This window comes from Paramisgurnus dabryanus, chromosome 19 (genome assembly GCF_030506205.2).
Source record: "Paramisgurnus dabryanus chromosome 19, PD_genome_1.1, whole genome shotgun sequence".
Classification (NCBI taxonomy): Eukaryota; Metazoa; Chordata; class Actinopteri; order Cypriniformes; family Cobitidae; genus Paramisgurnus; species Paramisgurnus dabryanus.
The window spans coordinates 3,384,999-3,409,507 of NC_133355.1; the positions used below are offsets into that span (position 1 = coordinate 3,384,999).

The 24,509-nt window shown below is 39.4% G+C and overlaps 3 protein-coding genes across 3 annotated transcripts; 1 reads left to right on the top strand and 2 right to left on the bottom strand.

Moving 5' to 3' along the window:
• Positions 1-554: 554 nt before the first annotated feature.
• On the bottom strand, positions 555-5,336 carry tmem79a (transmembrane protein 79a). Its single transcript, XM_065284014.1, has 5 exons — positions 5,180-5,336; positions 3,846-4,534; positions 2,686-2,871; positions 1,866-2,088; positions 555-1,777 (listed from the first exon to the last, which is right to left on the bottom strand). Exons 2-5 carry the CDS (start codon positions 4,390-4,392, stop codon positions 1,585-1,587), a joined length of 1,149 nt encoding a protein of 382 aa, XP_065140086.1. The 5' UTR covers positions 4,393-4,534; positions 5,180-5,336; the 3' UTR covers positions 555-1,584.
• A 533-nt stretch (positions 5,337-5,869) lies between these two features.
• Positions 5,870-11,788, top strand: msto1 (misato mitochondrial distribution and morphology regulator 1). The gene is made up of 14 exons (XM_065283987.2): positions 5,870-6,085; positions 6,319-6,448; positions 6,677-6,746; positions 6,876-6,951; positions 7,030-7,081; positions 7,860-8,025; positions 8,577-8,691; positions 8,824-8,958; positions 9,176-9,328; positions 9,590-9,721; positions 9,800-9,984; positions 10,086-10,190; positions 10,301-10,413; positions 10,813-11,788. Exons 1-14 carry the CDS (start codon positions 6,002-6,004, stop codon positions 11,058-11,060), a joined length of 1,764 nt encoding a protein of 587 aa, XP_065140059.1. The 5' UTR covers positions 5,870-6,001; the 3' UTR covers positions 11,061-11,788.
• A 1,180-nt stretch (positions 11,789-12,968) lies between these two features.
• Positions 12,969-24,153, bottom strand: LOC135774061 (glutathione S-transferase A-like). The gene is made up of 7 exons (XM_073812660.1): positions 24,128-24,153; positions 18,105-18,355; positions 17,932-17,997; positions 17,473-17,578; positions 17,249-17,367; positions 13,509-13,597; positions 12,969-13,418 (listed from the first exon to the last, which is right to left on the bottom strand). The coding sequence occupies exons 2-7, from the start codon at positions 18,270-18,272 to the stop codon at positions 13,286-13,288; spliced, it is 681 nt and encodes a 226-aa protein (XP_073668761.1). The 5' UTR covers positions 18,273-18,355; positions 24,128-24,153; the 3' UTR covers positions 12,969-13,285.
• Positions 24,154-24,509: the final 356 nt, after the last annotated feature.

The following is a 24,509-nucleotide window of genomic DNA, read 5'->3' on the forward strand; positions in this document are numbered from 1 at the left end:
GCTGCATCCCTGTCACTTTTCAGAGATTTTCACAGTTTTGATCGTGTTACTTTATTTACGAGGAAGGTGCTGCAGACACAACAGCGCAGTCGTAGACGTCATCAGCATCTTAGCGCAGTCACGGCTCCTTGCGGCAGCATTTTGTTAGCTGAAGTATTAAAACGTCGTCAGAAACGCTCACATTTTCAAACCCCAGTATGGTAATGTGCAGTTAACCTCCATTGTGTAGAAAATATATGGTTATCATTGTGACAGTTTTAATGTTATTTTAGTAGATTTATAGATTAATCTTAGTACAACACCAGAGTTCATTGGGGCACAGGTAAAATTTAGTGCAAAAATGTGTTACTTTTGATAATTTTATATAAAATTTTTTTTTTATCATAATCGAACATTAAAATCAATCACGAGATTGTTGCTTATGTAATTTTCATTATTTATATACTTTATACATAAATTTTATAGCATAACGCAGTTGTTGTGCAAATGCATTAATGGGCGCGATTAAAAGAAGTTCAGCCAAAAAATGTCCCAATTGACTTGACCATAGTATTTTCTTACTATAAAAAGCCAACGGTCCCCATTTTTAGGTGGACAATTCCTTTAAACAAGAATGATGGGCAACATGATGCCAATATATCATTATTCTGATTGAATTATTTGATATGAAAGTTAGTCAACAGATTTATTTTGGTTGTTTTCACGTGAAGGCAGGAGGGCTTAAATTGTTAGAAATGGATGTGGAAGTGTCAAGGAAAAGAATATAAAAGCGCTTTAATATTTATAATTAATCAAATTTAATGTCTGTTTATGCACAAATTTCTCTGAGCTGTACACACTTTGCCCCCTTTAAAAAATGATTCATGACACCCCTGAAAGCAGCATATTTACTGACATATATGACACCCATATCTTTCTCAGTAACTTATCAAAATGTAAATATGTTTTCTGTAACACTCGTCTTTCTCTCTCTATAAAGTCATTGACTGACGTTTAGTGTTTGTTCTTTATTAGCGATTCATTTTAAAGATGCTGTTAAAAAGCAAGAACATCCAGACAACATGTGTTTAAATTCATCATAAATATTTGAAATGATTTAAAAGGAGACGGATAAAATTCACAGAAATATAACACTGAGCATTGACATGAATAAAAACATCAGTAATATATCACAAGTAAATGTGCTATTAACAATAATTAGATATTATAGTAAACAACTGGAATATAAGAAAAATCTAAATACTTTTGTGTAAAACAAAGCAAATGACTTCTCATTGTATGACTGACTGATATTCATGACAAAATCATCAGAAAGAAATATTACAGATTTTGCATGAAGGAAATGTAGCTCATTTTAAGATAATTATGCAGACTTCACCTCAAATGTTCATTATAATGTGTCATGTGATTGTGATGTTTACCGCAGTATTATAACTGAGGTCAGATCAGTTAAACAGCTCATGATGACACATGTTGAGTTCATCATCTAACTCAATGGAAGTGAAACTCTTCAGTCTTTATCTCTGAATGTCCTGCTGTCACATCACATACTGAACATTTCATATCCTCAAACTCCGTTTCTGTTCACCCCCACCATCTCTGTTTTGGGGGCGGGGCTGTAGTGGGCGGGGCAACATCAAACATCACCTCCTTCCCCTCAGCCGAGCAGATGAAGTAAATGTTTGCCCCCAGCAGGGGAAGTAGGGGCAAAAATGAGAGGCCGAATCCAAACGCTCGCATGCTGCTCCCAAACACGGCGCACACCCAGTAAATCAGCCTGAGGATGCAAAAAAATATCAGATACAAATAAACACTAAAGATACTTTTATAAGTGATGTTTCCCCACACATCAACTCAACACGCACCTGCCAAACACAAAGATGATGGTGAGCATCGGTACCAGTTTAAGTACTTCCTGTTGGGCGTACGTTGCCATGACGGCAAGCTGCAGGAAATAAAGGAAGTACAGATGGAGCGACTCTCTGACATAATAGCTGTGTACACCCACTTCACGATTTCTCAATATCCCATCAAACAGAGGCTTCAGTGTCCCAAACTTCAGACGAGACACACCCTGAACCAACACACCTGAAACAGATGACAAGCAAAGCTCGTGTTTACACAAGTGTCACGCTTCACAGATTCAAAAGAGATTTGAACAAACTCTTCTAATAGAGAAAAGCACATTCCTAAAGAAAATTCAACTTTGTACTTCCTTGCCCAGACCGATACAAATCATCCTGATATCACTTAGTATTATATAACACACAGGTCATTATTTCTTTATAGGTTATATAAGGAGCAGCTATAATGCTGCGTACACACCAAACGCAAAACATCGCGTTCCTTGCTAATGCTAATATTTTCAACTTGCGCGTTTGAGGCGAATAGCATGTGTTTTTTCGTGACATTTGCACCGCTCAATTCGCGTTACCCCTCATTCAGACTGTCAGTGACTTTCTCGCTGTGTGTCACTCGTCTTTCACCAAGCTTCCATTGAAATGAATGAGGGTCACTCTGCTACTGCTAGTCGCTGGTGGTCTGAATGGGGCGTCATTCACATCGCCCCGCACGAGTTTGCGTCTATTCGCATCTTTACATTGACTTTGCATGTAATCTACACAATTCACGTTTGATGTGTACGCCTCATAAGTATCAATAAGAAGAAAGTAAATATTCTCTCACCCAGCACTATAGGAATAATGGCAAAAAAAGCACAGCGCAGTGTGTAGAGCAGCCTGAGGGGGGCACTGTTGAGAGGAGGGGTATTAAAGGGCAACAGCTCATAACCTCCCCACGTCAATAGAGGAAAAATCACAGCGGCAGACGTTACACACAGACACAGCTTTATGATCTCTCCACAACACCTATCTGATATACACAAAAACAGAAAAAAACATTTCATTTATCAACATTTCTGAGCCATTCACTGACTCTTAATAATACAGGGGGATATATATATATGATTTATACCACTGAAGTGTTGAATGCTTCATTCTGATTAGTTGAGGAATGTTCCACAGGTATGCATTATTTTTCAAATATGTAAGGAATAATTTCAATGGCCCGTTAAATTATTCGAAAATAATGCACACCCAAGGTGGTAATGCCGGGTGTGCATTATTTTCAATAATTCAAAGGAGCATAGTCAATTATTCCACTTATAACACGGTTATCATAAACATTTTAAGACATTTGACAGGTCAGGTGTGTGGTTTACAGAAAAAATAATGCATACCTGTGGAACATTTCTTAACCAATCAGAATAAAGCATTCAACAGACCCGTGGTATAACTTACAATAACCACCAGAGCAATGTCTGTGTTAACCTTGGGTGTGCATTATTTTCAAATAATTCAACGACCCATTATTTATTCCTTACATTTGTGTGCTATATTAATAATCATTTGATATACTGCATCGGATTGATTTATAGACTGATTCATTTTAAAATCCAAAGAAATACTTTATGTTAATTGGTATGTATCATAATATATTTTTCTGTGAATACTTGACAGGAACATGTTGAATGCTTTGCCTAATATATATATATATATATATATATATATATATATATATATATATATATATATATATATATATATATATATATATATATATATATATTTATTAACACTTCTAAACTTTTTTCTTTCTAAACCTTTATAGGCAGTTTCCCAGACAGGGCTTAAGTCTAGTCCAAGACTAAAATGCATGTTTGAGCTGCCTTAACTTAAAAACATCTTGCATTGACATATCTTGACATATATCAGTGTCATTGTTTTGCTTATTAACAACTAAAAAGAAATGATTACAGTTGACATATGCGATGTATTGTTATTTACCTTTGGGTTTATCAATCTCATCAATCCACTGCGGGTAGAAGTGTTCTGATTGGTTCATGTGTAAGTTATGTAGAGGAATTTTCTCCATCTTTATCTCCTCTCTGATCATATTGCTTTCATTCAGGTCCTCCTGATTGCTTGTCGGCTTTAAGATCATTACAGTTGGAGTAAAGACCAGTCTTGCTTTCTCTGACGTCCAGGTCTCCTGTTGATTATAATCACAACCATCATCCTCATCATCAGCCAATGAGCCGTCTCCCTCCTTTAACTGATCTTCACTTTCATAGACGTCATCATCATCATCATCGTCATCTTTCTTCTTATGCTGCATGTCTATCCAGTTCTCTTGTCCCTCCAGCTCTCTGGATCTCTCCGGTTGGTTCACCTGCTCATGACTGGACGTCCATCCTTCAGGCGATCTCCTCTCTGTGCTTTGAATCTCAAACCACCGCAGGCTGCTGGACTCGAGCTCATCTCCATCGCTCCTCTGAGGTTCTGTGAGGTTCTCTTCAGGGGATTCAGGTCTGAAAACCAGCGCGTCTGTCATTTTGGCACTGACTTGTTTTTCTCTTTAGCTTGTAAACTTGTGCTCTGTATATATTTAACATTTGTTTGCTCTCATGTTGGTTGAAATTACAAAGCAGTTGATGCTCATCTGAATGCTTAACTTTGATCTGCACTGACAAATCCTGAACACAGAGATAAAGAAAGATGTTTTAAACTAGAGGAAGAACTTTTTATCTACCAGACTGATTCATTATTAACCAAGATGTTTTTCAATGTAAACATAAAAAAAAATCAATAATTGTTTTCATGTTTTTAATTCTTATATATGGTTTCAAACTGAAGTAATCAATATAAAGTTGATCAAGAGTGTTTATGAATGCAGAGTTTACTTTTACACCGAATTGTGTTGAATGAAGCAGTTACACCTGTTTAACCTGAAATCAGACCTCAGGGAAAAAAGACGTTTCGCTTGTTCGACTTCATGGGTCGCTGCAAGAACTGGCAGACGGTGACGTCAAAGAACCGCGAGAAACCATACGGGGAAGTCTAATTTTGACTGGCTCTCGCGGTACTTTGACGTCATACGTCTGTGCAACCCCGCATGAAGTCCAACACACCTAATAGTACAGGAGACATAAACAAACCCGACACACTGTTTCTGTTGAATGTTTCACTACAGTTTCACTTAAATTAAATCTATTAAAGCTGAAAGCTTTTAAAGCGTACATCATACATTTAATCTCGGGTTTAAACATACCGACATGAATTATTTCACATGAAACTTATCGCACAAACTCCAAAATTAGAGACAGGAAGTAAATACGCACCTGTTACTCTTCTGTTACTCCGGTAAGACAGAAGCCAAATATTTACAAAGTCATGACGAGTTTCAAATCTGATCATAGTCCGATCTCACTAACACACACTTATAGAAACAGGTGTGGCTGTAGGTAAATCACTGATCTTTCTCTTAGTATCATATGACTTTCGTCAACGCCTCTCGACTAATGTAACTAAAGGGTTACCCATTGGCTTCCATAGTATTTGTATCCTACTATGAAAGTCAATGGGTTCTTTCAACTGTGTGCTTACCATCATTTATCAAAATATCTTCTTTTGTATTCAATAGAATAGAGAAACTCATAGAGGTTTAGATCAACATGAGGGTGATTAAACTTTCATTTTTGGATGAATATCCCTTAAAGTCCGTTATTTACTGTGTATATGCTTTATGCTATTTTTGTTAGTAAAATATTTATTAGGCTCATGAATATGCCGTATATGAACTTAATAAAAAATAAGAATAAATAATTAAAATATTTATTTAAAGCATTTATATATAAAAACATCTACGCAGTTTATTAGCGCTGCACACGTGCGCGTCAGGCGCAGTGAAACCAAACTACCCCTACACGACACCAACATTCCCTCAGCCAATCATTGCACCCCTTCAGCTACAGAATGCCAATCATCTCGTTATTTGAGATGTAGCAGCCAATCATCATTGAGAACTCTCAGAGTGACGCCCACATGCGGAAGTTAGTCTGCCACTGATGGCGTGAGAGCTGTGCTGTGTTTCTTTAGCGCATCATAACCTGAATCGTTTTAAATTTCACAGAAGTAATATGTTTTAATGTTCAGATATCATTATGAGCGGTATCTGCAGGGAGGTTGTGACACTTCACCTGGGACATTATTCTAACTTCATCGGCACACACTGGTGGAATCTGCAGGTCAGTGTGTCAGTTTATAGCGGATCACATCACTTTATTATCACTTTATATAGTGAGATAATTATAAGTTTTCTGGCAAACTATATGTGAAAAACATAATCTGTGTAATGATTCGTTACTTTAGTCGGGTACAGATTTAGTTTCTAGAAGCTTCTTTACAGAACTTACCATGGTAAACTAATGTTACCCCGGGTGTTTCAGTAATAATTCTGTCTCGCTCTCTCTCTCTATAGGATGCGGGTCTGTGTTATGACCCGGATTCACCCCCGGGTGAGCTACAGAGTGATGTGTTGTTCAGAGAGGGTCGCACTCTGGGCGGTCAAGTCACATACACCCCCCGACTCATTGCCATGGACCTGAAGGGTAAAGTTATCACATCTCTTTTGAGAGCTTGTCCAGCATATTTACATAATTGATATTTTTACATCTTTTATTCAGTGTATAAAATAATAACTTCAGGGACAAACTTATATTAATTAGTTAATTTAGAGATGTTTTTATTTAATAAAGTCTTCATCACAGACACAGAGTTACAGTAACAGCAGTGCTATTGTATTCAATGTCATCCTCATGTCTGTTTTATTTCTTCAGGAAGTCTTCAGACGCTGCGACAGGAGGGCAGTTTGTATGAAACAGAGCATGAAGATGCAACATTTACATGGTTAGATGTGTTTGTGTGCATTTACAGTTTCTGTGATGCATTTCATTATTTCTCCATCATGTTTTATTGTCATATTGATAAATGAAATGTCTTGACAAAGATGAATGATTGAGTAGTTTTGCTTTTTAGGGAAGGACAGATTATGACCCATAAAGAAAGCCCAACAAGCAAAAACTCTTTCCTACAAGATCTCAACAGTCTTGATGTGAGTTTGTCTGTAATGATGTGATAATGTTTTATTCCACTGATGTTTCTGAAGGTTTTCTGTCTGTTTTTCCTCTAGATGGGGAGTTTTCCAGCTCAGTCAGACTTTTCCGGTCCAGGTCACTGCTCAGGTGCCTTGTACAAGTTTGCGTCTATATTCGCACGTCTATATGCGCAAGTCTATATTTTTGTGTCTTTATCTTTGTCATTGATATTCACATTGATATCCGCATTTAACCTACTTGCGCAAATTGTTGAATTAGCGTTTGGTGTGTACCCCCCATTACAGATGTGTATCATCATGAATAACTGAATGCACTTTTCACCTGGCCATCTAGTTTCGTAAAGAAGCATTAGTGAGCAGAGGCGGACAACACTACTGAAGTATTTTTACTTTCTACATAAAAGTACATTTTTAAATATTTGTATTTTATCAGTGTTTTTCTTTGGAAAACATACATTCCAAAGCATATTATCATAATTTTTACTCCACTAAATTTCATAATTTCAAGTTTTTGGTTTATCTTTAATATTTAAATACATTAAACATCTAGTATTTTTTTACTTTTACTTAAGTAAAAAGTAATTTTACATAAGAATAAGTACACATTTTTTATGTAATTAGGTATAAAATAAATTTTAATATGCAATGTAAAAGGAATACACAGTATGAGTCTATGCTTTAGAATGTAGTGAACATTTTTTAGTAAAGTAAGTTTTTTCAATTTTTACTCTGATAAAGCACAGATGCATGGAAAATTTACTTAAAATACTCAAGTAGTGTCCGCCTCTGTTAGTGAGAGCGTTAAAGATACTATGTCATAATTTTTGTTGCTACCATGCATTTGATTGACATCAAAGTTGTATTTGTTGAAATATAAATTCAGATTTTTTTTAACGCTCATACAGTAACCAGAGGAAAAGCTGCTGTTGCCATGGAGACCGTTAACAGCTGTCTGGACCGGATACAGAAATCCTATAGGCTGGAGGGAAGTGTGAGGGTGTGGTCAGATTTCCTGAGGATTCACCTTCATCCGCGTACCATTTCTGTCATTAACCAGTTTAATCATGATGGGTGAGTAGATCAGTTTAACCAGTGAGCAGTCATTTACATCAGTATCAGGGGTTTAACGTCACAGTCAGTGTTAAGTTCATGTCTATCAGCTTTGAAGGTCACTTGTATGCTAGTGAAATTCTGTGTAAGTGCAATAGCAAAGAGACCAAAAATGTTCAGCCCTCTTCTGTGGTGTGTAAATGTCCAGTGAAATCCATGTTTACTGTTTATTAAATAGGATGAGCCCTGATATTGTATATGCCATCCCAAATAGCTGTTTCAGGAGAGAGTATATTGACAACACAGGAGAAGAATGGGGTGTACACACCAAATGCGCAATGATGCAAATTGGGCGTCGCGATTGTCGCAAAAACGTGCACTTTTCGCCTTAAATGTGTCTTTTAAAAGTTAAAAATATTCACCTCAAGCTAAAAATTCACATGACACAAAGTTAAATCCCACGAGAAATCTAGAGCGAGGAACGCGATGCTTCATGTTTTGTGTGTATGGAGCATAACATTTGATTATTGAATGATGTCAGACAGATGTGTTGTGTATGTGTTTGTCATCAGTGAATCGGAGCGCTTGGAGGCGTTCGGTCAGGGAGAGATGCTCTTACAGCGCTCAGTGTTAGAAGATCTGGAGGACCGACTGCATTTTTTTACTGAAGAATGTGATTATCTGCAGGTAAACACGAGATCAAAACTACCTTTTCCTATAAAAGAGTTGTTTTTATTTGTTAATATCATTGGCTCATGTGACTTATTAAAGCATCTCTTCGGAGTATGAGGATAAATATGATCATCTTCTGTTGTCCAGGGATTTCAGGTGTTGTGTGATCTTGCTGATGGGTTTTCAGGCTTGGGTTCAAAGGTGACAGAGATGTTGCAGGACTCTTATGGAGGTCGTTGCATCCTTACTTGGGGCATGAGTCCTGTCAGTCATTCAGACAAGGTGAGAAGAGTTTCATTCATTGTGATGAATGTAGTGATGGGATGACATTTTATTATCTTGTATTATATATTTGACCAAACATCATCAAGTATTCATATTTGTATCATGACAACAGTGTGTAGAGTTAATCTGTTAAATGATTTATTTGGTAAGTGGTTGTGTAATATGCTGTAATTATACCCTGGCTGATATAATGTTGTGATTTTTCTACCATCAGAGCTCCATAAAGGACGTGTTTCATATGATAAACAGTGCATTAGGTACTGTCAGTATGGCCAATCACAGCTCATTCTTTTGCCCTTTGACCCTTCGTGGGGGCCTGGGGAGACGCCCACCTCCACCCGTGAACTTTCCACTACTTAACTATGATGTGAGTCTCATTTCATTCTGCTTTTTCAGCTGGTGTCTGTTAAATGATCAGTGTATCCTGATCACAACAGTTTGACAATTATAATGCAGTGTTATTAAACAAAAAAACATGAACTAATGCTTAACTAATCACTTTTATGTCTCGCAAGTGACACTTTTTGTCCCGAGTATAACATGCTGCATTGAACTATAAAACAGATTCTAGGTTGTTAGTATCTGTTTGTATTTTTCTTGCTTATATCTGTCCTGTGTCTCGTCTCAGCCGACGCTGTGGTATCACTCCAGCGCTGTTTTAGCTCTTGCATTGGATGCTATGACTGTGTCGTATCGACTGAGACAGAACAGCGCTCCCATGTGGCATCTTTCAGACGCTCTCACCGCCTCAGGGAGGAAGGTCAGTGATGTCACTCATCTGTGAATTTCATCACAACAGATCGTCACAGATTCCCCACAACTTTCTGTTGTTCTTCAGGTTGTTTCAGCTTATGGGTCCGTTCCGTTTCCCATGATGCACGGCAGCTGTCTCCCGGATGCCCTTGATGCTTTTGCTAATGGGTTGCCATGGAAACCCCTGTCGGCTTGCCCAGAGCTCGGTGATGGATGCTGTTTTGGTCAATCGGTGACGCTCAAAGGCCTTGAGGGACAGAGTTTAGTCAGGTGAGTGTTATAGAGAAACATTAAACAGTAATATGAATACTGAATGTGTGACACACATCACTTTTCAGATGTATTTCTGATACAATATTTATTTTCTGCAGTCCTCTGCTGCCTGGCATAGAGCCGTCCAGTCCTCTGCACTATGAGCGCTGTGGTGAAGATGTGTTGGCAACATACATTCAGCAACATTACCCATCAACCCCACTGTGAGTCACATACAATCCAGTAACTGCTTGAAAGTCAGTATAAGACCAGTGCAGTAATCTTGACTGTTAGCACACAACTGATCCCTGTCTGTCTGTCTGTTTGTCTGTAGGGCGGTACAGCTGGTGCCCAGCCCCAGTAAGCTTACAGCTCCTTTCCCTCAGATGTTCAGTCCAGATCTGAGTTCACAGGGTTTCCTCCAAAACCAGTCTGCACCTGCCGGCTGTGAGTAATACTTTATAACTAAAGTCTGTGGCATAAACTACTTAGACTAGTCTTACAAGCATAGGCTTACATACCGGGGGTGTTGGAGGGACATCCCAACAATTATCATTAAAAACCATATGTATTAGAAACATATATAATTGACAGTCGACTTACTGGAGTTTCACAAATATTTACACAATTATTTCAAAGTTATTTTATTCACTTTATACATCAGATGAAGTGATTCTTTTGTCTTTAAAACAGATGTAGCTGAGTCATTATTAAATTAATTGACAAAAAATGATGATAACCGATGCATTTTTCCACGAGTCTGCTATGTTAGCATTACCTAGCTAGCAGTCATTAAGTTTAAAATTAAATTCAAAGTCTCTTTCTGTCTATTTGTTGTCTCCTCAGCCGCTGCTCATTCAGTGTCTAGTGTTCCTGTATTAACGTCTCTGCAGTCCAGTCCGGCCGTGGGTCTTCAGCTGTCTGAGTTACAGAAATCATGTGCTGCACTGGATATACGCCGCATGGCTCCAAGTTTCCTCTCTCACGGTCTTGAGTTCAGTGAGCTGACTGAAGCCATGGAGCAGCTCGGCAATCTCGCACACTGCTATCGCCCGGACCGGCTTCAATCTTCATCAGATGACGATGATGACTAAGAGATTATAAAGTAATGCTGTACTGTCATAAGAGGGAGGTTCAGTCATGTCTCAATAGATCGTTTCTGGTGAAGGAGCTTAACAGGGAGTTCACCCAAAGTTGTGTCATCATTTTCTCATCCTCATGTTGATCTAAACCTGTATGAGTTTCTTTATTCTGTTGAGCACAAAACAAGATATTTTGATAAATGGTGGTAAGCACACAGTTTACGGTACCCATTCACTTCCATAGTATTTGATTTTATCCTACTATGGACGTCACTGGGTACCATCAACTGTATCTTGTTTTTGTTCAACAGAATAAAGAAACTCATACAGGTTTAGATCAACATGAGGTTGATGACAGAATTTTGACTTTTGGATGAACTATCTCTAGCTTGTTCCCATTTATGGGCTGTGAATCCACTGAATGCTCAAGAGCTGAAATGATTCAAGAGAAAGATTGAGGAGACAGAAGAGATGGAGGTGAACGTGTGACCTCGATTGTGCTTTCAAATATCTGCAGGTTAATGGTGGAAATGAGTTCTCACATCACTCGTGAATAAAGAAACAAAAGTCTGAGAGATATGTAGATAAAGAAAGTGAATGTTTTCATGTGTGTCTGTAAGTTAACGGTTAATGTTTATTATTAAAATGTTGCAGAGCTTCATGTTTCATAAAACTATTTTATTTTCTTTGACTGTTTCTGTTGTGTGCTTGAAGAAATACACATTTATAACACAACTGAGACTTTTTTTATTGTCTTGGTTGTCTTGAAATAAAGAAACTTATCAAACCAAGTAACTGATTACAAGTAACTGATTACAAGTAACTGATTACAAGTAACTGATTACAAGTAACTGATTACAAGTAACTGATTACAAGTAACTGATTACAAGTAACTGATTACAAGTAACTGATTACAAGTAACTGATTACAAGTAACTGATTACAAGTAACTGATTACAAGTAACTGATTACAAGTAACTGATTACAAGTAACTGATTACAAGTAACTGATTACAAGTAACTGATTACAAGTAACTGATTACAAGTAACTGATTACAAGTAACTGATTACAAGTAACTGATTACAAGTAACTGATTACAAGTAACTGATTACAAGTAACTGATTACAAGTAACTGATTACAAGTAACTGATTACAAGTAACTGATTACAAGTAACTGATTACAAGTAACTGATTACAAGTAACTGATTACAAGTAACTGATTACAAGTAACTGATTACAAGTAACTGATTACAAGTAACTGATTACAAGTAACTGATTACAAGTAACTGATTACAAGTAACTGATTACAAGTAACTGATTACAAGTAACTGATTACAAGTAACTGATTACAAGTAACTGATTACAAGTAACTGATTACAAGTAACTGATTACAAGTAACTGATTACAAGTAACTGATTACAAGTAACTGATTACAAGTAACTGATTACAAGTAACTGATTACAAGTAACTGATTACAAGTAACTGATTACAAGTAACTGATTACAAGTAACTGATTACAAGTAACTGATTACAAGTAACTGATTACAAGTAACTGATTACAAGTAACTGATTACAAGGTGCCAGTGAAAGTAATATTTACTCTAACTGATTACAAGTAACTGATTACAAGTAACTGATTACAAGTAACTGATTACAAGTAACTGATTACAAGTAACTGATTACAAGGTGCCAGTGGAAGTAATATTTACTCTAACTGATTACAAGTAACTGATTACAAGTAACTAGTTTACAAGTAACTAGTTACAAGTTATTGATTACATGTAACTAGTTACAATTAACTGATTACAAGTAACTAGTTAAAAGTAACTGATTACAAGTAACTAGTTAAAAGTAACTGATTACAAATAACAACTGCAAAAATCCACACTGAGAAATGATGTCACACTACTGTAACACAAGCTGATGAAACAAGAAAATGGTTTATTGAAAACTTATAAATGTTTGTATATGTTAACATACAATTGCAGATCCATTAAGAGTCAGTTTATCTTGATACAAAAATTATTTTTTAATAAATGTTTAGTTATTATTAAAGTATTGAACAAAAACTTCAGATTAACTTCAAATAACAAACAAATAAAAGATTAGTATCATTTCTTCTAGTGTGTGATATCAGTTTAAATGAAATGCAATTTTGTAATGTTATATATACTCAATGCATTGTTTATATAAAGTGTGTGTTGTGTTTAAGTTTAGTCTGTGACAGAAGGTTGAACTTTATAAGTCCTTCAGTTTGCTCTCGGCCTCAGGATTCTCCAGCCAGTGTGGTGGCCAGCTGGCTTTAATACTGGGCCGATCCTTCACCATCTCATAATACTCCATCAGTCTGGGACATCTCTCTTTAGGACAACTGACAGAATATCATGAAAGATTCATTATTGAATCAGAGTTTGATCTGACACTGTCAATGATTTATATTCTGTGTGGAGATTTCACTCACCTAAGACGTGGAAAGTACGCGATGACGGGGAAGCAAACAACATCGGCCATGGTGAAGTTTTTGCCAGCAAGGTAAGATCCTTTCCCCATCTGATGAAGATGAAGGTTTATATTAGAGATTAAAGATGTTAAGAAAACATCTGATCTCACTGCTGTAATGTCAATAGCTAGATTCTGCCATTGTATTCTTGCAATGCAAAAATGTTTTTATAAATAACCTTTATTTTATTGTAAAGTATACACTTATATTGATTTCAATGTGAAGTGAGGTGGGGGACTCTAGTCAAAAAACTACTGTACTGTACCTCATATACAGGTGCTGGTCATATAACTAGAATATCATGAAAAAGTTTATATCACTAATTCCATTCAAAAAGTGAAACTTGTGTATTATAATTATTCTTTAGTATCATTATATTTATTATTAGTATCATTACATACAAACTGATATATTTCAAATGTGTATTAATTTGAATGATTATAACTGACAACTAAGGAAAATCCCAAATTCAGTATCTCAGAAAATTAGAATATTGTGAAAAGGTTCAATTTTGAAGACACCTGGTGCCACACTCTAATCAGCTAGATCTGTAGGCTTCACAATCATGGGGAAGATTGTTGACTTGACAGAGGCTGGCTGTTCATCGAGCTCTGTGTCCAGGCACATTAAAAGAGAGGCAAAGGGAAGGAAAAGATGTGGTAGAAAAAAAGTGTACAAGCAATAGGGATAACTGCCAATTACTATTGATGGTATAGCTCCAGTTAAGGTCAGGGTGATCACTTGCAGACGTAAAGCACCCTGGAGAAACACAACAGCAGTACAGCGCATGAAAAGAACATGCAGAAAAGCTGAACGTATGTGGCGGAAAACAAAACTTGAAGTACATTATAGCATCTATAAGGACAGTCTTCGTGCTTTCAATGTAGAACTAGGCACAGCTAGACAGACCTTCTTTTCAAACATTATCAACAACAACATAAACAACACTCGCACTCTTTTTGCTACTGTAGAGAGACTAACAAACCCCCCAAATCAAGTTCCTAGTGAAATGCTCTCTGACAACAAATGCAATGAGTTTGCAACTTTTTTCTCTGAGAAGATCAGTAATATCAGAATGGCAATCAATACGACCTCAAATTGTACTGTGGTCAGTCAGATAGCATTGCAACAACCTCAGAAATTAGTCACTCTTTCAGAATTTGACATAATTGATATAAAAACCTTGGAAGAAACAGTACAACATCTTAAAGCATCAACTTGCAGCCTTGACACTCTCCCCACATCTTTTCTCAAAAAGGTACTTAACTGCTTAGAAACTGACCTCTTAAAAATAGTAAACACCTCTCTGATCACAGGCACTTTTCCAGAGTCATTAAAAACAGCAGTTGTTAAGCCTCTCCTAAAAAAAGAGTAACCTAGACAAAACCATACTTAGCAACTACAGACCTATCTCAAATCTTCCGTTTATAAGCAAGATCATTGAAAAGGTTGTTTTCAATCAGCTGAACAAATTCTTAAACTCAAATGGCTATCTGGACAACTTTCAATCTGGTTTTCGTCAGCATCACAGCACAGAGACAGTGCTCATAAAGATAATAAATGATATTCGCTTAAACTCTGATTCAGGTAAAATATCAGTGCTGGTGCTACTAGATCTTAGTGCTTCCTTTGACACAGTAGATCACACCATACTCTTACATAGACTGGAAACCTGGGTAGGACTTTCTGGGATGGTCCTAAAATGGTTCAAAACATACCTACAAGGAAGAGGTTACTATGTGAACATAGGTAATCATAAATCTGAGTGGACATCCATGACATGTGGAGTCCCACAGGGTTCAATTCTTGCACCGCTTCTGTTTAATTTGTATATGCTCCCACGTGGTCAAATAATGAAAAAGAACCAAATTGCTTACCACAGCTATGCAGATGACACCCAGATATACTTAGCCCTGTCACCCAATGACTACAGCCCCATTGACTCTCTATGTAAATGCATTGATGAAATTAACTGTTGGATGCGTCAAAACTTCCTCCAGTTAAACAAAGACAAAACCGAAGTCATTGTATTTGGAAATAAAGATGAAACTCTCAAAGTTAACACATACCTTGACTCTAGGGGTCTAAAGACACAAAATAAAGTCAGAAATCTTGGTGTAATTTTAGAGTCTGATCTTAATTTCAGTAGTCACGTGAAAGCGATAACCAAATCAGCTTACTACCATCTCAGAAATATTGCCAGAATTAGATGTTTTGTCTCAAGACAGGACTTAGAGAAACTTGTTCATGCCTTCATCACCAGCAGGGTGGATTACTGCAATGGACTCCTTACTGGGATCCCCAAAAAGACCATTAGACAGCTGCAGCTCATACAGAACGCTGCTGCCAGAATTCTGACCAGAACCAAAAAATCTGAGCACATTACTCCAGTCCTCAGGTTCTTACACTGGCTTCCTGTTACATTTAGAATAGACTTTAAAGTATTGTTACTCGTTTATAAATCACTTCATGGCTTAGGACCCAAATACATGACAGATATGCTAACTGAATATAAACCTAAAAGATTACTCAGATCATTAGGATCAGGTCAGTTAGAAATACCAAGGGTTCACTCAAAACAAGGTGCGTCAGCATTTAGTTATTATGCCCACCTCTAGCTGGAATCAACTTCCAGAAGAGATCAGATGTGCTTCAACAGTAAACACTTTTAAATTTAGATTAAAAACACATCTGTTTAACTCTGCATTTACTGAATGAGCACTGTGCTGCTTCACACTGACTGCACTTTTAACTCAAGTCACTTTTACTCCTGTTTTATTCTTTTTAATATTTTTAACTGTTTTATTAAAATCACATTTATTTTCTTTAATTGTTATTTTAAATTCTCATGTATCTTTGTCTTTATTGTGATCTTATCGTGTAAATCTTATTTTTACATTTTCTTTTTTTATATATTGTTTTCTCATCTCTGTGTAAAGCACTTTGAATGACCTCTGTGTATGAAATGTGCTATACAAATAAACTTGCCTTGCCTTGCCTTACTGATTACAAATAACTGCCAGGGATAAGCAATAGGGATAACCGCCTCTGCTGGAAAAAACTGGAACAAAACAGCGAGTCTGCTTCACAGAACACACTTAAAAGGACTAAATATACTTTAAAATAAATGGTGTCTCAAAATAGCACAGTTAAGTAAGATGTTCTTAAGTTTATCTTAATATGTACAAGTCAACAAACAAGATATTTTGATAAATGATGGTAAGCAAACAGTTGACAGAACCCAAACCCTTCCATAGTATTTGTTTTATCCTACTATGGACATCATTGGGTACCGTTAACTGTCAAAGTATCTTGTTTTATGTTCAACAGAATAAAGAAACTCATACAGGTTTAGATCAACATGAGGTTGATGAAAGGACTTTTCATGTTCATACTTTTCAGTTGTCCAAGATTTATAAAAATCCTTTCTTTGTATTGGTCTTAAGTAATATTCTAATTTTCTGAGATACTTTGACATTTTCCTTAGCTGTCAGTTATAATCATCAAAATTAAAATAAATAAACATTTGAAATATATCATTCTGCGTTTAACGAATGAATATAATAAACAAGTTTCACTTTTTGAATGGAATTAGTGAAATAAATCAATTTTTTGATGATATTCTAATTACATGACCAGCACCTGTATTGTCATTCAGAGTTGATGATAATATGAAGTGAGACAGCTGGAGATGATCAGACCTTCTCCAGATAGCCGTTCCACAGTTTCAGCTCAGAAATTAAATCATCTTTTTTTCTCTTCAGGGCAGATTCAAGTCTCTCTCCTTCGGGCACAATCTTTTCATAGAAAGCTACTTCATCTGAAAGATTTAACACAACACACAAGCTTTCAATGGTATATCATCATGTTGGGTTATTTGACAAACAGTACAGCTAACGTGTGTGTGTTAATGTAAGAAAAGTACAAATTTTCTGCATCAGGGTGTTTGTCTCAAACATGCGCTGATAAACCAAAGCCTGTTCAGCAGGGTCATCTGGAATCAGTTGTGTGCCTTGCCCTTTAAACACACTCTAAACACACAAAACAATTAATACATGAAAAATGGATGATGAACGACCATTCAAAAACATGACTGGGGTTCTAACAATACAAAGCTTTATGCAAATGGGTGAAGTGTCCCTTTAAGAAATTGCTGAATAGCTGAGACCTTTATCGACAAATGTCCATTTTTAATTAATGTATAAAAAAAATCTAAAGTATGTTTTGTAAAAAAAAAAAAAACTTTAACAACAGAAACAATATCAAAATATGTAATATACATACAAAGTGATTTGAATATACAAATGGTGAGGAAAGTGTATATTTTAGTTGTTTATTTAAGAGTTGTGTCATCTCAATAATGTATGGTTCACGCGCTTCTTACCTCCAGATACATGCACGCGGAAAACGACTCGTTAATGATTCTGTCTCCGTGCTTCATAGCTGGAAGCTGCAAAAACAAAGTTCAACATGAAGACCAAAACTATTCTATCGCTTCATTAAGCTTGTTGTGTATGTTAAGATGAAGACACAGCAGATAAAGTGTGTAATTCTCGCCTGTCCTCTGGGGTTCAGCTCCAACACCTCAGCACTTTTATGTTCTTTTTTCATAAACGACAGTAGTTTACTGTTGTATCCGTGCAGCTGTTTCTCCTCGAGCGCGATTATCACACGCCAGCAGGGTGGAGAACCCGAGCCCCAGTACAGTGTGATCTCTTCGGCCATGTCTGCAGCTGAGCACTTTAATGATTTAAAATGACAATATATGACTTTCAATGTCACTGCAAAACCGAATCGCGTTACTTAAACGCAGTCCCGGCGCCATGGGCGGGCTTTAGGGGGCCGGGCCCGCCCTGTGAGTCACCAGGGCTGTTACAGGGTATCCTGTTGTACTGCTTAGGCAGCAGCTCCACCTTGTGGGGACTTTATGTATGTATACCTTGTGACAGGAAGTCTTCAGTGTTGTGCTGTGAGTGCATGTCAGTTGTGCAATATATAAACAGATAAACGCACTGTTCTTAACAGCCGCTTGTGTAGCGTCCTTATTAACCGACATACAACATGGTGTCAGATAGATTAGGACCCAAAAGTGAGCATATGTAGGCGGTCGCTGACGCGACGCGTTTTGTTTATGTACGGAGAAGTTTAGTTTGCGGCAAACCGGCTCACGTTAGTCATAGAATAACATTGTGACTGTACGATGGCGTCGTCAATTCCGCCACCGGAGCCGATGAAGATGTCTGGCGACTTGAGCAGCAATTGGGCAAGTTTTCGAGCAGAGTTTGATGATTACTTACTTGCGACCGGACTATCTGAGAAAGATGCGGACGTGCAAGCGGCAACACTGAGACGGCTAATGGGTAGCGAGTGCCGGCACGTATACAAGCACAACCTGGGTCTCACACAAGACCAACAGAAAGACGTAAAGGCCATACTGGAAGCACTTGAAGACTACTTTGCACCCACTAAAAATGTCATCTTTGAAAGGTACGTTTTTGGAAATCTTAGACAAGAGGAGGGTGAGACTATTGATGCGTTTGTTACGAGACTGAGAGAGAAAGCAGCAACATGTGAATATGGAGTCTTAAGAGACCAGCTTATAAGAGACAGGCTTGTTCTTGGGATAACTGATGAGGGGGCAAGGCGCCGCCTGCTTAGAGAAAAAGACCTCACATTGGCAATGGCAGTTGAGATTTGCCGCACTGCAGAGATTATGGACAGTAAGTTGAAAACTATGGCACTGGACAGTTCTAGAACTGGAGAAAGCCTTAATATGGCAGAGGAACAGCGACGGCGGCCTACAAGCAGGCCATATGAACAGACCGTCAAACCCGCACAGAGCATGAGAGTGACAGGCGAGTGCCGGTACTGTGGCTCTCAACACAGACGTGGGCGGGACCAGTGCCCCGCTTTTGGAAAAGCATGCCGCTCGTGTGGCACCCCCAATCACTTCGCAAAAGTGTGCAGGAAAAGAGGCCAAAACTCACGCCAGTTACACACTATGGATGCACCCTCTGAAGAGGATCAAGATGGTAATGGTGGAAATCTGGGCCAGATTTACACAGCAATGAGCATAGGAGCAGTAAACACACAGGGGAAAAAGTGGTTTGTCAACCTCCCACTGCAGAACGGGCCCCAGAGATGCCAGCTCGACTCTGGAGCAACCTGCAACGTGATGAGTATCAAGGACAAAATGAGACTATCACCCAGGACGGCTCTTCAGCCTAGTCGGACCAGACTGAAACTTTACAACAGTGCTTGGATGAACTCCATGGGACTGTTCAGCACTCAGTGTGTCATTAGAGGCAAAAAACATAAACTTGACTTTGAAATTGTGAAATCCAGCCAGAGGCCACTGCTTTCGGGATCCACATGCGAGGAACTCGGTCTGATACGCTTCACAATTCCAGAGGAGTTGAATAGTGTAGAGCATATGAAGTTGAGCATGCTGACTAAAGAGAGCTTAATCAGCACGTATCATGATGTCTTCAACGGCCCTATTGACTCTTTGCCTGGCAAACTTCACTTTGAGCTGGACAGCACTGTTGCCCCTGTGCAATGCGCCCCCAGAAATGTACCAGTGGCCCTCAAAGCAGCCGTTAAAGCGCAGTTGGACCAGTATGAAAGGGATGGGCACTTAGTCACAGTCACACAACCCACTGACTGGATAAGCAATCTGGTCATAGTGAAGAAGCCAGAGAAACTTAGGCTCTGTATTGACCCCAGACCCCTGAACCAAGCTCTAAAGCGGTCCCATTACCTTATGCCCACCCTAGATGATGTGCTGTACAAGCTGCCAAAAGCACGTATCTTTACGCTGGTGGACGCGCGGGACGCGTTTCTACAGTGCCGCCTGGATGAGGAGAGCAGCTTGATGACTACATTTTGGACGCCGTGGGGCAGGAAACGCTGGCTGAAACTCCCTTTTGGTGTGTCAGTTGCACCAGAACTGTATCAGAGGAAGCAGCACGAGCTCCTGGTGGGCTTGAAAGGAATTGAGCCTATAGCTGACGACATCTTAATTGTGGGCTGTGGCGACACAGAGGAAGAAGCCATCCAAGACCATGACGCAAATCTTATCGCACTGATGGACAGATGCAGGGAAGTAAAATTGAGGCTAAGTTTGAAGAAGCTGCAATTTCGAGTTAAGGAAGTCCGCTTTCATGGCCATGTCCTTTCAGCCGAGGGCCTCAAAGCTGACCCTGACAAGGTCAGAGCAGTTCTAGACATGCCCAACCCCACGGACACTAAAGGTGTGCAGCGTTTTGTGGGGTTTGTGAACTACCTATCCAAGTTCATGCCGCGCTTATCAGAAGTCTGTGAACCACTGAGGAGGCTGTTGGACAAAGATGTACAGTGGCACTGGCTGCCGAAGCACGATGCGGCCATTATGGAGATCAAGAAGCTGATTACAGCTGTACCGGTTTTGAGGTATTACGATATCAACAGACCAGTCACCATACAGAGCGACTCCAGCCAGACGGGCCTGGGCTGCTGTTTGCTGCAGGAAGGACAGCCAGTTGCATTTGCATCCCGTGCATTGTCCCAAACAGAGCAAAATTATGCTCAAATAGAAAAAGAATGCCTGAGCATTGTGTTTGCCTGTCAGCGATTCCACTACTACCTGTATGGGAGAGGTGATATTACAGCAGAGACAGATCACCGCCCGCTGGTGTCCATCTTCATTAAACCCCTTCTCAGTGCGCCAAAACGCCTCCAGAGCATGCTCCTCACGCTTCAGAATTACTGCCTCAAAGTGGTGTACAAACCAGGCCCGGAAATGTACATCAGTGACACGCTCAGCAGAGCTGCTACCCCGCCACAGAGCACGGACACGCAGTACAGCCGGGAAATGGTCTGCAGCTTGCAGCAGGAACAGTACGACACCGCGGCAATTCAGCAGACAGACTATTTGAACGTCACCAGCCAACGCCTCACTCAAATCCGACAACACACGGAGAAGGATGAGTGTCTTCAGATGCTTAAGACTGTCGTGCTGGAAGGATGGCCAGACTGCAGAGAGGAGACGCCCATAGTGATTAGAGGGTACTGGGCCATCAGAGACGAAATCAGTGTGCAAGACGGCGTACTCTTCAGAAGCCAGCGTGTTATCATCCCTAAAACTTTGCGATCAGAAATGCTGAGACGGATCCACTACAGCCACATAGGGGGAGAGGCTTGCTACAGGCAAGCCCGTGACACCCTATTCTGGCCCAACATGCAGGGAGAAATAAAAGACTTTGTGCAACAATGTTCTGTGTGCAATGAGTACGCACATGAACAACAGAAAGAGACCATGATGTCACACCCACTACCCACACGTCCCTGGCAGATAGTGAGCATGGACCTGTTCAACCATGCAGGAAAGGATTTCCTGCTCGTGGTGGACCATTACTCTGACTTCTGGGAGGTCGATCTGCTTCCTGACCTCTCAGCTGAGACTACGATCCTGAGGTGCAAGGCTCAATTTGCACGCCATGGCATACCAGACCGGGTCATTTCTGACTGTGGATGTCAGTTCGCATGTGGAGCTTTCAGGACATTTGCAAATGAGTGGTGCTTTGAGCATGTTACCTCATCGCCAAGACACCCAAAAGCCAATGGCAAAGCTGAGTCGGCAGTTAAGATTGTAAAAAGCCTTTGCAGAAGAGCTGCGTTCGCTGGCGAGGACCCATGGAAAGCTATTCTTCATTGGAGGAACACGCCCTCAGAAGGACTGCACTGCAGTCCTGCCCAGCGACTGATGTCGCGGAGACTGAGAACGCACCTCCCTGTGACGGACCAGCTTCTGATGCCCCGGGTCATCAATGAGGTACCAGACAAACTGTGTATGAAACGCCAGAGGGCGAAACTCAGCTATGACAGATCAGCCAAAGATTTGCCTGAGCTAAACATCGGTCAGCCCATCAGGATGAAACCACTCCCTGGGGACAGGACCGGCCGGTGGAGAAAAGGGGTGTGCCTGCAGCAGGCAGGTCCCAGGTCCTATGTTGTTAATGTGGAGGGGACAACGTACCGTCGTAACAGGGTCGATCTTAGACCAGCAGAGGGAGTTCCCTCGTTGTCAGCAGGGAATCTAGAACATTCTCCAGAGCCTCCTGGGGATGCACATGCCACAGCAGAGAGCGCTGCGAGCGAGGATAGCAGTGAAGAGACACCCCATTCCTCACAAACCATTTGCACGCCACACCGAGTGGAGCAGGGCCAGTCATACTCCCGGAGTGGCCGGCTAATTAAACCTCGGGATAGATTGAACCTTTAAGTGGGGCTAACTGAACCAGTAAACAAAACAATGTTAACAGCTGTCTTATCAGTAATTGTGTTCTGACAGCGGTGGTATATAATAGCCTGTTAATCAGTTGGGGTGTTCTTTGCAGAGTTAACAGGGGGAGTTTAATCAAGTTCAGGTTGTTGACAATGTCATTTAATGTTTGAATATCTTACTACAGGAAGGGAGATGTTACAGGGTATCCTGTTGTACTGCTTAGGCAGCAGCTCCACCTTGTGGGGACTTTATGTATGTATACCTTGTGACAGGAAGTCTTCAGTGTTGTGCTGTGAGTGCATGTCAGTTGTGCAATATATAAACAGATAAACGCACTGTTCTTAACAGCCGCTTGTGTAGCGTCCTTATTAACCGACATACAACAAGGGCCCGCCCTGGACGAACCTGCGGTCTCCCTTCACCTGTTCACCAGCTGCTCCATGTTTTTATCAATAGGCCACTGCTATTAATTAAAAGTTATTGTTTTGTACATATATAACTCCTGAATAAAAATAAAAATGTGTTTGGTCTAATTAAAAAAATATATATTTTAAACGTATTTGATTGGTTTGTCAATAGTGAGAGCGGAAATGTTTGGTTGTTTGCTAAGCGCGCCACCGCTTAACGTACTTAAGACACGATTGGGTGCTGCCTGCAGTGAGACTGACATGTTATGGTTCTGCTGTTATCTTTCACTATTTTCGCTGCTGAAACAACAAAAACAGTCAACATTGGCATTGCGTCTAAAATGTAAGTGGCTTAATATTAATTACTTGTTTAGTGAACTGTCATTAAATCTGTCACATTTTCAACCGTGATGTGATGCTGCTTAACTGTATCATGTTATTAAAAAATCCACATTTTTACCGCAGTAAGTTTAACCCACTTTGTTAACACACTTTGTGTTTGCTGTGCTTATTTGTTTAACTTTGCGTTATTACATTATGCACTTTCGGTCGCCATTGATTAAAGGATGCAGAATCATTATTCTGTTTTGGCGTTTTTAATCAGACTAGGCAACTTGTTCGGTCGAGCAAGTAAAATTCTCTTTCACTTGGCCTTTAAAAAAATCCACTCGTTGATGTCGAGCCCTGCGACGTGTTTTATTTGCGTTTAGATTGCTTCAGTAAGCTAGGTCCAATCTTTACGACTTCTCCGTTGTATTGCGTTAATGGAGAGATATGTTAGTTCTTCCTCGCTTTTTTGTCCATTTAATTCATAATTAATGATATTATGCATTGCAGTGAGGTTGCTCTGATTTGTGCCCCCCCCCTGAAAAATGAAATGCCCGTCCGTGTATTTGTGTCTGGCGCCGCGTCCTGACGGTCCTGACTGGGACGCATAGATATGTACACTAGATGTCGCCTTGGCTACAGCAGTTCATTGGACCGAATGCGTCAAACAGAGCCGCCATCTTGAAACAGGGGAATCCCGCATCAGCGTCATTGTAGGCAATGGTGTAACAGAAATAAAATCACCATAAATTGTCATGAACGCGATTTTCTTTGTTTTCTTTTGGTTCGTTTCAACAGTCAGACATGTAATAAGCGTTTAGTCCAGGAAAAAATAAAAGTTTTAATTTTATGAAAATTTACTTTTTCTAACTGTAATGCATAGTGCTAGTAGCCCTTTCATCCATGCGCAGCACAAAATCCGGCATCGTTCATGAATTCGAAGTACAGGCGGAGATAGCAGCT

What these genes read in the sequence shown, in the direction of transcription:
- LOC135774061 (XM_073812660.1), bottom strand. Translation starts at nt 18,272, where the DNA reads ATGGCCGAAGAGATCACACTGTACTGGGGCTCGGGTTCTCCACCCTGC. An exon ending in AGCTGAACCCCAGAGGACAG is followed by an intron (nt 17,998 to 18,104) that starts GCGAGAATTACA and finishes TTGTTTTTGCAG; the next exon opens with CTTCCAGCTATGAAGCACGG. An exon ending in CACCCTGATGCAGAAAATTT is followed by an intron (nt 17,368 to 17,472) that starts GTACTTTTCTTA and finishes TAAATCTTTCAG; the next exon opens with ATGAAGTAGCTTTCTATGAA.
- msto1 (XM_065283987.2), top strand. Translation starts at nt 6,002, where the DNA reads ATGAGCGGTATCTGCAGGGAGGTTGTGACACTTCACCTGGGACATTAT. An exon ending in CATTGCCATGGACCTGAAGG is followed by an intron (nt 6,449 to 6,676) that starts GTAAAGTTATCA and finishes TTATTTCTTCAG; the next exon opens with GAAGTCTTCAGACGCTGCGA. An exon ending in GAAGATGCAACATTTACATG is followed by an intron (nt 6,747 to 6,875) that starts GTTAGATGTGTT and finishes TTTGCTTTTTAG; the next exon opens with GGAAGGACAGATTATGACCC.
- tmem79a (XM_065284014.1), bottom strand. Translation starts at nt 4,392, where the DNA reads ATGACAGACGCGCTGGTTTTCAGACCTGAATCCCCTGAAGAGAACCTC. An exon ending in TGAGATTGATAAACCCAAAG is followed by an intron (nt 2,872 to 3,845) that starts GTAAATAACAAT and finishes TGTGTATATCAG; the next exon opens with ATAGGTGTTGTGGAGAGATC. An exon ending in CATTATTCCTATAGTGCTGG is followed by an intron (nt 2,089 to 2,685) that starts GTGAGAGAATAT and finishes CATCTGTTTCAG; the next exon opens with GTGTGTTGGTTCAGGGTGTG.